At 42.6% G+C, this 12,485-nt stretch overlaps 3 protein-coding genes across 6 annotated transcripts; all 3 read left to right on the forward strand.

Moving 5' to 3' along the window:
* Nucleotides 1-397: 397 nt before the first annotated feature.
* Nucleotides 398-2,741, forward strand: LOC109633739 (beta-crystallin B3-like). Of its 2 annotated transcripts, none has more exons than XM_020093774.2 (6): nucleotides 398-552; nucleotides 894-991; nucleotides 1,220-1,338; nucleotides 1,438-1,570; nucleotides 1,754-1,896; nucleotides 2,005-2,741. In XM_020093774.2, the coding sequence occupies exons 2-6, from the start codon at nucleotides 917-919 to the stop codon at nucleotides 2,246-2,248; spliced, it is 714 nt and encodes a 237-aa protein (XP_019949333.1). In that variant the 5' UTR covers nucleotides 398-552; nucleotides 894-916; the 3' UTR covers nucleotides 2,249-2,741. The 2 variants fall into 2 exon arrangements, with proteins under 2 accessions (XP_019949333.1, XP_019949334.1); XM_020093775.2 differs by having other exon boundaries at nucleotides 520-645.
* Nucleotides 2,742-6,019: 3,278 nt separating this feature from the next.
* crybb2 (crystallin, beta B2) lies at nucleotides 6,020-7,888 on the forward strand. Of its 2 annotated transcripts, none has more exons than XM_020093776.2 (6): nucleotides 6,020-6,169; nucleotides 6,489-6,576; nucleotides 6,770-6,888; nucleotides 7,079-7,211; nucleotides 7,309-7,451; nucleotides 7,550-7,888. In XM_020093776.2, the coding sequence occupies exons 2-6, from the start codon at nucleotides 6,514-6,516 to the stop codon at nucleotides 7,716-7,718; spliced, it is 627 nt and encodes a 208-aa protein (XP_019949335.1). In that variant the 5' UTR covers nucleotides 6,020-6,169; nucleotides 6,489-6,513; the 3' UTR covers nucleotides 7,719-7,888. The 2 variants fall into 2 exon arrangements, with proteins under 2 accessions (XP_019949335.1, XP_069380277.1); XM_069524176.1 differs by having other exon boundaries at nucleotides 6,106-6,175.
* Nucleotides 7,889-8,047: 159 nt separating this feature from the next.
* Nucleotides 8,048-11,021, forward strand: ctu1 (cytosolic thiouridylase subunit 1 homolog (S. pombe)). 2 transcript variants are annotated; one of them, XM_069524174.1, is made up of 3 exons: nucleotides 8,048-8,861; nucleotides 9,362-9,862; nucleotides 10,021-11,021. In XM_069524174.1, the coding sequence occupies exons 2-3, from the start codon at nucleotides 9,367-9,369 to the stop codon at nucleotides 10,554-10,556; spliced, it is 1,032 nt and encodes a 343-aa protein (XP_069380275.1). In that variant the 5' UTR covers nucleotides 8,048-8,861; nucleotides 9,362-9,366; the 3' UTR covers nucleotides 10,557-11,021. The 2 variants fall into 2 exon arrangements, with proteins under 2 accessions (XP_069380275.1, XP_019949121.1); XM_020093562.2 differs by having other exon boundaries at nucleotides 8,050-8,257.
* Nucleotides 11,022-12,485: the final 1,464 nt, after the last annotated feature.

Consider the following 12,485-nt stretch of genomic DNA (forward strand, 5'->3'; position numbering starts at 1 on the left):
TCAGTATTTCTTTGTTTTGTGCACTTCTTTGTGAAACTTGATCTTTGTGTCAGTATAAAATAGGTTCCAATCATATCAGCAGCTCATTGAAAGTAAGAGGTGAAACCAAAACTTTTTGTTGGAAAGTTGCAAGGAGGTTTGATATGGCTGAGATTGGGTGTAGTCTAGTGTGTGTTTGTGTGTGTATGTGTATGTGTGTGTGTGTGTGCGTGCGTGCGTGTGTGTGTGTGTGTGTGTGTGTTTGTGCTGAGCAGGGCTGTTTGCTGAATCCTCTTGGCGCTCTCTCCCTGTGCCCGCACACAGCGCTCGCTGGCAGCCAGGCGGACGGGCATGGCAGCGTGTGCCAACACAGCTGCCTATTGAGAAGCAGCGTTTCGGACACAATGTGAGCGACAGACTTGCTGTATCAACAGCTCCACTGTTTCTGCTGTTGTTGCCAGAAATAAACCATAAATACCCCCCCTGTCCCTGCCCTCTAATGGCTCAACCCCAGCAAACACCAAGTGGGACAGAGAAAGAGGGACACTACCATTTCCTAGCAGGCATATCCAGGTAAAGGCCTCATTCTGGACACAGGAAAGTAATAGCAAGTGTATTAATGTCAGTGCAATGAAGTTAGATGGTGCTGCATCAGTGAAGACCCAGGTTTGAAGGATTTTGACATCATGGACTGTAACTGAACCTGATAAGGAATATGGTTTTTGTGTTTTCCTGTAAACAGAATATTATACTGCAAATGAGTTTTGCTGCTTTAGGACAAAATAAATAAAATCTTTTCAGGGTGAGTTATGAGTTGCAACTGTGACATTGAGCTCTCCTCCTGTGCCTGTGTGTACATGTGTGATGGCTGGTGATCTGTCTGGGTGTGTGCTGCTGCTGCTGCTGCCAAAAAGTGGAGGAGCAGTGGATCAGGAGGATGTCGGAGCAGCAGAGCGCCCCGGAGCAGCTGGCTGCAGGGAAGAGCCAGGGTGGAGCTGGAGCCACGTATAAGGTACTGTCCACAAATGAAAAACCAGTTTGATCAGGGAAGGATTTTTTGACTTACTTCCCTTTTGTACCCTTTCTGTATGCTATCTTACAATAACAATAAGATGAATCAGTGGATGATATGTTTCATCTCATGGAGGCCTTCCATTCAAACTTCTCCAGTGGGAAATGAGATGAATCTGTGTCGGTGCTATGCAGTCTGAAAACACGCAGGTCTCTCTCTGTGATCCAGGTGGTGCTGTTTGAGTTCGAGAACTTCCAGGGCTGCAAGGCAGAGTTTTCTGCTGAGTGTAAAGATGTGACGGAGAAGGGACTGGAGAAGGTTGGATCTGTGATTGTTGAGTCAGGACCGTGAGTAAAGTGCATATATCAGTTAATTTAGCTCAAGTGCTGCTTCTTCACATATGCACCTGTCACATTACCATCTGTGTTGTTCTTTCCCCCCCTCAGCTGGGTGGGTTATGATCGACATGGCTTCACAGGGGAGCAGTTTATCTTGGAGAAGGGCGAGTATCCACGCTGGGACACCTGGACTAACAGTCAGAACAGCTACTCCCTCTTTTCTCTAAGGCTGCTCAAAGTGGTGGGTGACTGACACTGCTCCTCCGGACACTGATATGTGCATGGTTTCATACTGAAGCTTGCTCACACATTACTTTCACATACTCCCTCTTTGACCTTCCTACATAACATTAACAAACAGTCAGCACTGACTGGAGACATTTGAAGGACTTGGAAGTATCTTGTGTCTGTTTCCCCTCCACAGGACAGTGCTGAGCATAAGCTCCACCTGTATGAGAACCCCGGATATACTGGTAGAAAGATGGAGATTGTCGATGATGATGTGCCCAGTTTGTGGGGCCACGGTTTTCAGGATCGTGTAGCAAGTGTCAAGGCTCTTAACGGAACGTAAGATCCTTCCTTTCAATCAGATTATTATTATTACAAACTAATACATAATTATAATGTGGTATTTTATGTGACAAATATCATACACTTTGTTTTCCCTTCCTCCAGATGGGTTGGCTACATGTACCCAGGCTACAGAGGGCGCCAGTTTATCTTCGAGCGAGGTGATTTCAAGCATTGGAATGACTGGGAGGCCCCTGCGCCTCAGATCCAGTCTGTCCGACGTGTGAGGGACATGCAGTGGCACAAGAGAGGCTGTTTCACCGTTCCTGACCCGGATCCGGCTCCCGGCCCCGAACCCGACCCCGCCCCAGTACCTCCTGCCCCTCCTGCCTCAGCTGGAGCCAGCTGAGCAGTATCCTCGCCTGCCTCCCGACCCCTCCCACAGCCTCCCGACCCCTCCCACAGCCTCCCCCACGCTGCTGACAGTGCCCGCCCTCTGCCTTAACCTAACCATGGCAAACTGCTGCTTGTGCCCAGTGAGGGATGCCATGTATGTTTCAGTGGCGAATAAAAGTTGTTTGACCTGGAGTTGGCCCTGTTTGTTGGTCATGTTACTGATGATTATTGTTAGTCAAGGTGACTGAAACTGAAAAAGCCACAATCAGAGATGATGTCGATGTGAAAATAGTGTCACCCACATATTTTCTAAGTTAGGATGAGCTCAGTTTATTTACACGACACATTTACTGTTTGTGTTTCCCCTGTGATGTCAGTATGACAACTGTAGCATTGGAGCACATGACTTAGAGAATATGTAGACACGCATCTGCTCAACAGCAATGGAAATGATGTCATACTGTATGTATGCTTGCTATTAAAACAGAGTGCACTGCATTCCCTTCCATAGTCGTCATTGTGAGTTTGATGGGTAATGATCCTCATCCATCATTATTGGTCAGCAGGTTAATCTTAAGAGCTAACATTACGATGCCACTAAAATAATCTTCAAATTATGATTACCATTTTGGAAAATGAAATATTAGTCTAATGATAACATTCCACAATCCGCAGATGTGTTAACTTTTCATAATGACATAATGACTATTCTGCTGTAATACAGAGGTAATAATCAAAAACAGAAATCATTACCATCGTAACATGATTAATAGAAGTCACTGACATGTCCAAACTTTTCTCTTCGGTGCCTAAATACATGAACAACAGAGAACAGAGTGGGACAGACATAAACAGGATGTGTCATCCAGTGCATCCCTACTGGTTTTAGATTTTTTAATGAGTACATGCAAAAACATGCAGTCTGCCAACTGTGAGCCTTAAGAAAACACATCTGTGTTATCTTAACATCCGTCAGAGGAGTCAAGGGGTTTTTTAGTTTGGTCCACACTCTATAAAGATTATGTGGATTTCTTACACAGTCTAATCATTTTCAGGGTGTGTTCTAACTTATTTTCGGGATGTTGTGTCATGTTCAGTCTAAGTGCTGCACTACAGCATGGAGCTGCACTCTTGGACACAATCAACACATGCACAAGTAAATAAAGTCTTTATAAGTACAAGGTATAAGCTCGGGAGCTGTGATTTGAATCAGCCAGTGACAGATGATGCTGTAATAAACAGTTCAGGTTCATTCTATTGTCTCTCACCTCTGAAATAAGAACTTGAAATCTCATGAAAAACAGAGATAATGAACTAATGCTCTCACATACAGTCTGCTGAACTGAAATCGGTTGTAATGAAGTAAAAATATAAAGTCTGTATTTACACATCACTCTTGTAATCTTGATGACCACTCAAATCTCTTTACAGTACAGGTTTTGCCATTCTCACATTCAAAGCATTCTACACGCATTGTGTCCCGTGTCCTGCCTAAGGTCACTTTGTCATATGCAATGGGGGAGGCTGGGATTGAACCGCCAACTTTTTGGTTAGAGGACAATCCACTCTACCTCCTGAGCCACAGCCGGCCTAAAAATAAATGATATCCAAACAAAAAAGTCACCACCTATAATCAGCCACATGTGTCTATGACGACTAAAATTGACAGGTCGGACTTTTGCAAAATCCTTGGAGACATGAAGATCCTCACAGTCTCACCAAGGGCTCACATTTTATTCCATTTTGATTAAGTTCAATTCAATTCACTATGTTTAAACTACATATGTTTATTGTTATACATTATGTTAACTGTATCTGTACAGTCTTCACCAGGAAGACTTTATAACATAACCTAGAGTTGTTTTATGTGATGTCCTCCCCGTTTCTGCCAAAGACCTAACTGGAGACGTGTGAATGTGAAAGTAAAACGGTTGTTTGTCGCATGTAAGCCCTGTGATAGGCTGGCGACCTGTCCACAGTGTACCCCGCCTCTCACCCCATGTCAGCTGATTAGCTCCAGCTCCCCCTGCAACCCATGAAGGACACACAGTTATGATAACGGGTGGATGGTGGGATGTGTAATGTGACTCCTCAGAAAGTTATCTCTGTGTTTTCAAAGTGCAAACACAACTTCAACAAGACAAAATTATGTTTTTTTGTTGTTGTTTGGTTTTGTTTGGAAAGTCCCCACAGGCACTGATCTTCACAGACTTCCTCACATAGGCCAGAGTGCAAAGGTTAGGTCAGCTGCCCTGGTGAGGTGTTTGAGGACAGGAATCACTGATATTGATACACAAGACAGACACAAGAAACGCAGTATTGCTGAACCACAAAACCTCAGATCTAAATCTTGACTTGACTATCTGCCCTAAAAAGTGTCATCTGAACAAATTACAAGAAATCAATCAATCATTTTCCAGCAGAGGAAGAGGTATTCATATTTTATGTTTGTAAAAGTAAAAAAAAAATCATCAAAAATATCACAAACTACTAGCTAACTGTAGTAATAATGTAGTATTAGTTTGTAAATACAGCATCAATGCACAAGTAGCATTTTACCTTTCAATGTATATAGTTTTTAGTTTTGTGTTGCATTTTATTTGACTTGTTTTATAAGAAGTTCTTTCTCTCTAAGCTCTTTATTTTTATTCACTGCTTAGCTGACCAGTTTATGTCAGGTAAAAACTTTTTTAGTAAATGGAGGTGAAGACTTTTATATGGAATCGACCTCATCCAAAGAGTACCAAGATAAATCCAATGGCTGTGAGGTGATTAATTTAAGAAAAACAAAGACTCCTCCACAAAATGATATCAACGTATGTCTTGATGTCTTTATTAAACTGTTATTTAATTGAAAGAATTAGAGACATTTAGAGGGGAGATCACTCTTTAGTAGAATTGTAACTGCAACTATCAGATAGATATAATGGAGCAAAAACTACAAGATATTCCTCTGAATTGTAAAGGCGACAAAGTAGAATAAAATAGATTCTCAGGAAAAGTACCTCTGAATCAAAAAATATACTAGAATAGTACACAGCTCAATAATGCACTACTGAATCCACATTGTAATTCACTAGATCAAGATTTTTATTTGGATTTGTACTAAACTGAATGAATCTGCAACTAAACATAACTGATTCTTTTCAGCAAGATCCATGAGTTATTCTCTGAGATATCGTGGCAAAAGTTAAGAGACGTCCTATCTCGCAACGTTAAGGAAAGTAAAACAAAAATCCTGGATCTGCCCCCGGGTTCCAAATCCACACTTAAATTAATTTTGTTATTTCCTGAAAACATGCTGCATCCTTCCCCCAAGTTTCATGTTAATCTGTTCAGTAGTTTTTGCATAATCCTGCAACTATCTAACAAACACAGAAGAAAATAAAACCTCCTTCCGGGACATAAAAACATATTATACTGTACTTTTTTTACTCATGTGGACCAATGTTTTAACTTCAAGCAAACCTTTGGAGCTGCTTCTTTTTTGGCTTTGCACACATTAGCTGCAGTGTTTTCTAGATGAAATACTAAATACACCTACACTTGTGTAAATATTCAGCAGGGTTTGTTATTCAATCCTGTCCACTACTCTCCAGTACAGTAAACCCCATCTTTTACAACCCTTCTTTTTCTCTCTCCCTCTCATTGTAGGTGCAGGTCTCTTGGCACTGTTTGTGCTGAATCATGTGGATGTCGAACAATGACTGGCTGGACAAAACTGGCTACTAATGAAATAACTTTGTGGGAGTGTGACACCCCGGGGTGGGGGGAGGCTACATGGTGACCCCTCATTTCGGTGTGCTGGGCCTATGGCAGGCCGATCTGCAGGCCGGCTTGGACACTGTGGGGTACTGTTGGCAGAGTTTCCACCCCTGGGCATCCCGTATATATTGAGCTGATCACACCATCACAAACACACTGGCACAGACAGGTACTGGTAAGCGGTTGATGTCTGTTGTGCTCTATTTTGTCAACTTTACAGATATAATCTTTGCTCAGTGTTAATATTTTAGTGTTGACTTCATGAAATTATTTCCCATGTTACATTGCAGTGATTCTATGTTCAGAAGGCTGTGAATCTGTTTTGGAGGGAGAGAAACAGATACATAATCATTCAGAAAGGGATTAAAAGCCTTTCGATCTGCTTATATTTCAGATTTAAATCTATAAATCTTTTATAATCACATGAACATCCACAGATATTTTCAGAAAGAATACATTTATATTTATTTTGCTGGGTTTTTTTTCAGTTTCCTCCTTGCCGATCCATTCACTATGGCCACAGACCACCAGAACCCTGCATCCAAGCAGCAGCAGCCAGGCACCAGTGCGTTTAAGGTGAGAGGAAATGTAGCAAACACAGAGCAGCTCAGTCTGCATCTTTCTGTGTTGTGAGCCCGGGTGCATTCCCGATTTGAGGTCTTGTATCTTCCAAACATCAGTCGGGCAACTTTAGATTGAAAAAAGTAGCAAAAAACAATTGTTTCAGTATGTTAAACGTATTTTCTTCTTCTCTCCAACTGGCTCGCAGCTGGTTATCTATGAGCAGGAAAACTTCCAGGGACGCTGCCATGAGCTGACTGGCCCCAGTAACAACCTCCTGGAAGCAGGCATGGAGAAAGTGGGCTCCATACTGGTGCTGTGTGGACCGTGAGTGTGGGTGTGGAGACAGACAGAAAACTTGACAATGACTTTAGAACCTTACACACAGAGAAATAATTTTGAATCAGTTGTGGATGGCACACAGAAGAGCACAAATACATTATTATTATATTATTATATATGCATATTTGCCCCTGCACCAACCACAACCCTCCATGTGTCTGCTCTGCCCCCTCAGATGGGTGGGATACGAGCAGGCCAACTGCAAAGGGGAACAGTACGTGTTTGAGAAGGGGGAGTATCCTCGCTGGGATTCCTGGACCAACAGCAGGCGCAGTGACACCATTGTTGCTTTTCGCCCGATTAAAGTGGTAAAAATCCCACTTTTTAAAAATAATTACACCCCCCCAATCACTCAAACCCACTTAAACAGACTTAACCCACTGGATTGTTTTGTTGCTTTCCCAGGACAGCCAGGAGCACAAGATTGTCCTTCACGAAAACCCCAGCTTTGCAGGGAAGAAGATAGAAATCATAGACGATGATGTCCCCAGCTTCCACGCACACGGCTACCAGGAGAAGGTCTCCTCTGTCCGGGTTCAGAGTGGCACGTGAGTCCATCCTGCAAACAAATCTTGTGCACCACATTTATCTCAGACCTTTGACCTCTAACTGTCTCTCCTCTTTTTCCCCTTCTCTGTGCCACCAGTTGGGTGGGCTACCAGTACCCAGGCTACAGAGGCTATCAGTACCTGTTTGAAAAGGGGGAGTACAAGGACAGCTCTGAGTTCGGGGCCCAGATTCCTCAGATCCAGTCGGTTCGTCGCATCAGAGACATGCAGTGGCATCAGAGGGGTGCTTTTCACCCCGTCAACTAAGTTTGTGACTCTTTCCTGTCGTGAACCCTGACCTCGGCCGCCTTTCTCCCCCCCAGCAGCACCCCCTTTGTCCCTCATTTACACTATACAGCATTTTGATATCCATTGCAGCTGTTGCAGTAGTGACATTCTTTGATGCAGATTAATAAATCCTTATTGCTTACATTTCACCTGCTTGTGTCATTTACCTCTCATCACTCTTTGCCAGACTTCTGCCGAGACTGATTTAAAGGAATAACATCAGTAATCTTTAATGATTAATGAAGGTACCAGACACATTTCAGGGCTGTCAGTATTACAGCTTTAGTTGCACAGTCCAACTCCAGTCGATAGGCTGTGCTGAAGAGACTTACATCCGCCCCCACGCTCTATTGACCGGAGAAGAAGAACGACAGACGATGAAGCGACATGCTACACAAGCTCCGCTCAGTCATTTCAAACTCAAGTTGTTTTACTAAGAAAAGTAATATTTGATCGAACTTCTCCTGGGATACTTCCACCTCATTCTCAGCTCAGAGCTCGGCTCATCGGAGAAGTTGGTATGAAACCTTATCTAACATTAATGTTACTGTTAGCTTAGCTTAGCTAGCGAGACACGTTGAATGTTGACGAGCCATAATCTGGTATCATTCGATTTTAATAACTTGAGTAAAATTGACGATTAATGCCATTTGTGTGCTTTACTTATAGTAAGAACACTTTAACATTTATTTCTAAGGTGTTTTTCTATTGAACCACCAAGTAGCATATGTGTAGTGTTTAGTTTTCCTAAGATAGCACACTGATAGATGACTGACAGTATCTTTCTGGAAGCACATAGTGTTATTATGTCCAGAGGAGTCTTTGAGTCTCTCTACTTAAATGATACTGATAAGTCATTTATATTAAAGCAGCACCGCCGTCTTCAGCAACATGTGGTGTTTTATGCTCAGAGTTTGAACGATTAATAGTTTTCATGTAGAGAAAAACCAAAGCCCATCGATCTGTTGAGTGGATCTCTGACTGCGTGGTCCCACTCTCTGAGCTGAAACACACCTGGATGGTGGATATTACCCATGGTCCTTGGCTTACTGAACCAGGAGATCTGCTGCTGTAACAAATACACCAAACTCTGTTCGGAATTCCTCATATTTTAGTTTCCTCGTGAGTATTTGAGACGAACATGTTTTTTTTTCATTTACTTTTTTTAACTGATCTACAATTTACCATTACTGTTGACCTTGTTGGGCCTGATTCTGGCAATACATCAGTAAGTTATACAATTCTTGCAGGAGATCGTATTTCATCACCAAATATGCAAACTAAATTTAAAGCTGCAATTTTAAAGTAAACGAAAGGTGCATATTGTTGCTTTAAGTGGGAGCATAGTGGGATTCCCATAAGTTGCTGAAAGGTGGTATTCATTTTTATATTCCATCTTGTACAAAGACAATAATTAATTTGTGAGAACAGGTTATAATCTTGTTTATATAAGTTACTGTCTTGTATAGGAACAAGATATCTATCTTTTTTCTTGTTTAAACAATTTAAGCACACCGATATAACCAATCTATAGTAAACACAGAGTGTGAGCAACAATAAGACAGAGCTTTGTAGATTTGGAAATGCATTTTATAACCTCATTCCACAACTTCTGTCAACAGTCAAGATGCCTGTCCTGTGCAGCAGCTGTGCAGAGAAGCGAGCTGTGCTGAAACGTCCAAAAACGGGCCACTCGTTGTGTAAGGAGTGCTTCTTCTGGGCCTTTGAGGAGGAGACACATCAGACAATTTTGGCAGCAAAGCTCTTCAAATCTGGGGAAACTGTAGGTATCGCTGCCTCGGGAGGGAAGGACTCGACAGTGCTTGCACATGTAATGAAGGTCCTAAATGAGCGATACAACTATGGCCTTGAACTTATGCTTCTCTCAGTGGATGAGGGAATCACTGGTTACCGGGACGACTCGTTGGAGACCGTGAAGAGGAATCAGCAACAGTATGAACTGCCACTGATGATTGTATCTTATGAGGAGCTGTATGGCTGGACTATGGATGCTATAGTGAAGCAGGTGGGACTGAAAAATAACTGCACCTTCTGTGGAGTGTTCAGAAGGCAGGCGCTAGACAGAGGAGCCATCATGCTGAAAGTGGACAAGATATGTACAGGTAACGTCAAAGCCCTTTTAAACTATCAATACAAGATTTTCAACCTTGAAATGTACAGATTAAAGCAGTTTCAGTCTTAATGTTAAACCATAAATACTTTGTTGGGTTTGGTTTCAGTAGCTGGATCTGTTTTTTTGTGTGTTTTTTTTTTTGGACAGGTCACAACGCTGATGATGTGGCAGAAACAGTTCTGATGAACGTCTTGCGGGGGGATATAGCTCGTCTACGCCGCTGCACTGCCATCTCCACTACTAGTGAGGGGGAAGGGGTCGTGCCGCGCTGCAAGCCCCTCAAATACGCATATGAGAAGGAGATTGTTCTGTACGCTTACTTTAAGAAGTTGGACTACTTTTCCACTGAATGTATCTACTCTCCCAATGCGTATCGTGGCCACGCCAGGACCTTTTTAAAGGACCTGGAGAGTGTAAGGCCCAGCTCAATCATGGATATCATCCACTCCGGTGAGAACCTCTCTGTGCGGGAGGGGGTCAAGATGCCTGTGCAGGGGACCTGTAATCGGTGTGGCTACATTTCCAGCCAGGCACTGTGCAAGGCCTGCGTGCTGCTGGAGGGGCTGAACCGAGGCCTGCCAAAGCTGGGTATCGGCAAACACCACCGTCTGCATGACAAACTCCTCTCCCAGCAGCCCCTTAGTGAGAAAGAAGAAAGGAAACTAAAAGCTGTAGACTTCTGACAATTATTATCCCCCTTCTATTTACTATCAGACTGAAAATATATAATGACATTTTAGCATAAATCGTATTTGATCTTTTTTAAATGGGAAAATACTAAAGTGGGGAATCAACAGCTTACATGCATCACATTTGAGTGAAGCAAAGTCTTGATGCATCTTTACAGGTCTAATTATTTATTTGGTTTGATTTTCAGTATTTTCCAAGCTTGTATTTTTCCATTTCATTATTGAGTTGTTAAACATTTGGAGGCATCATAGTATGAAATGTTCAAATGCTAAATCAAATTGAGAGGATTATGCCTGGTTCCACTGCACTATAATCTCACACTGTCAGCATATTTTAGTTCTTCATTTGATGCTGTCTCTTAATGTCCCAGTGTACCAGTCTTTGGGATGGATATGATCACATTCAAGGTCAAATTCCGTGTTTTATGAACTATAATTTAATAAATGCTTTGTCCCACCTTTTCAGCGTTGTCTCCATGTTTCTCCAGACCCCTTGGTTTGTCTGGCTCAGACTTCTGTAATGTTGCATGCCTCTGTTGTGAATGCCCCGTGCTCTGTAATAAACTTAGATTTTTAAATATACTTGCTACCAGGTTATTGATATTATTGGTAAGTTCAAGCAGATGGTAAACCACTTCAATGTATTATTAAATTTCCAAATCTGTTTATTGCGTATTTTTACATATATCCAGTTAATACATACTTGAATACACACAAGCACACATTCCTGTATTTTCAAAGTTCATATATTCACCCATTGTATATTATGGTATGGTCCTAAGCACAGTTTAAGAACAACCCATTCTCCTGGATTTAACTGACATTTCAGCAATTCAACTCCAGTGCATTAACACCTCCCCACCACAGTGCCCCTGTCCCCCTCTACCACAGTGTCAACCCTTTAAATCCTGGAGAGGGACGTTAACAAGCTCTTCAGGAGACAGAACCCCTCCAAAGCAGCCGGACCTGAATCTATCTCCCCACCAACTTTGAACCACTATGCCAATCAGCTGTCTCTGTTTGCAGACATTTTTAACACCTCACTGGAGACATGTCATGTGCCTGCCTGCTAAAAATCCTTCACCATGATCCCCATCCCCAAAAAACCAAGGACCACAGGACATAATGACAACAGACCCGTCGCCCTGCCTTTTGTGGTAATTAAGTCTTTTGAAAGCCTTGTTCTGTCCCACCTCAAGGACATCACCAACCCCCTACTAGACCCTCTACAGTTCGCCAACAGATCTGTAGGCGATGCAGTAAACATGACTCTCCACTTCATCCTGCAGCACCTGGACTCCCTAGGAGCGTAGGTTCCTGGGGAGTCCAGGTGCAGGATCCTGTTTGTGGACTTCAGCTGCTCTGCTTCAGAACAAGCTCTACCAGCTGAGCGTGCTTGACTCCATCTGTAGGTGGATCACAGACTTCCTGATGTGACTGTGACACTCTAGTATTTACTTTCAACGTATTGCACGACCCTCCCCTGGTATTTATAGTATTTTTTATATTTAATTTTGTGTCCTATTTTTTATAATATTTATACTTGCCCAAATGGTAATAAAACCTGATTTTGATTCTGAACTCTGTCTGTATGCCTGTCTGTCTGTCTGTCTGTCTGTCTTGTCTGTCATGTCTGTCTTGTCTGTCTGTCTGTATGTCTTGTTTGTTTTGTCTGTCTGTATGTCTTGTTTGTCTTGTTTGTCTGGTCTGTCTGTCTTGTCTGTCTTGTCTGTATGCCTGTCTGTCTGTCTGTCTGTCTGTATGCCTGTCTGTATGCCTGTCTGTATGTCTTGTTTGTCTGTCTGTCTGTTTATCTTGTCTGTCTTGTCTGTGCCTATCCATACCCATCTATCTGTCTGTATTTCCTGTCCGTGGCCACTAGATGTCCCTATATCACCGAGCCTCAGCCTAAGCGCGCTCCGG

Source organism: Paralichthys olivaceus, chromosome 4 (genome assembly GCF_024713975.1).
Source record: "Paralichthys olivaceus isolate ysfri-2021 chromosome 4, ASM2471397v2, whole genome shotgun sequence".
NCBI lineage: Eukaryota > Metazoa > Chordata > Actinopteri > Pleuronectiformes > Paralichthyidae > Paralichthys > Paralichthys olivaceus.

Coding starts and splice junctions, on each gene's coding strand:
- LOC109633739 (XM_020093774.2), top strand. CDS start 917: ATGTCGGAGCAGCAGAGCGCCCCGGAGCAGCTGGCTGCAGGGAAGAGC. Junction 1,571..1,753: donor CTCTAAGGCTGCTCAAAGTG/GTGGGTGACTGA, acceptor TCCCCTCCACAG/GACAGTGCTGAGCATAAGCT. Junction 1,897..2,004: donor GTCAAGGCTCTTAACGGAAC/GTAAGATCCTTC, acceptor CCCTTCCTCCAG/ATGGGTTGGCTACATGTACC.
- crybb2 (XM_020093776.2), top strand. CDS start 6,514: ATGGCCACAGACCACCAGAACCCTGCATCCAAGCAGCAGCAGCCAGGC. Junction 6,889..7,078: donor ATACTGGTGCTGTGTGGACC/GTGAGTGTGGGT, acceptor CTGCCCCCTCAG/ATGGGTGGGATACGAGCAGG. Junction 7,212..7,308: donor CTTTTCGCCCGATTAAAGTG/GTAAAAATCCCA, acceptor TTGCTTTCCCAG/GACAGCCAGGAGCACAAGAT.
- ctu1 (XM_069524174.1), top strand. CDS start 9,367: ATGCCTGTCCTGTGCAGCAGCTGTGCAGAGAAGCGAGCTGTGCTGAAA. Junction 9,863..10,020: donor AGTGGACAAGATATGTACAG/GTAACGTCAAAG, acceptor TTTTTTGGACAG/GTCACAACGCTGATGATGTG.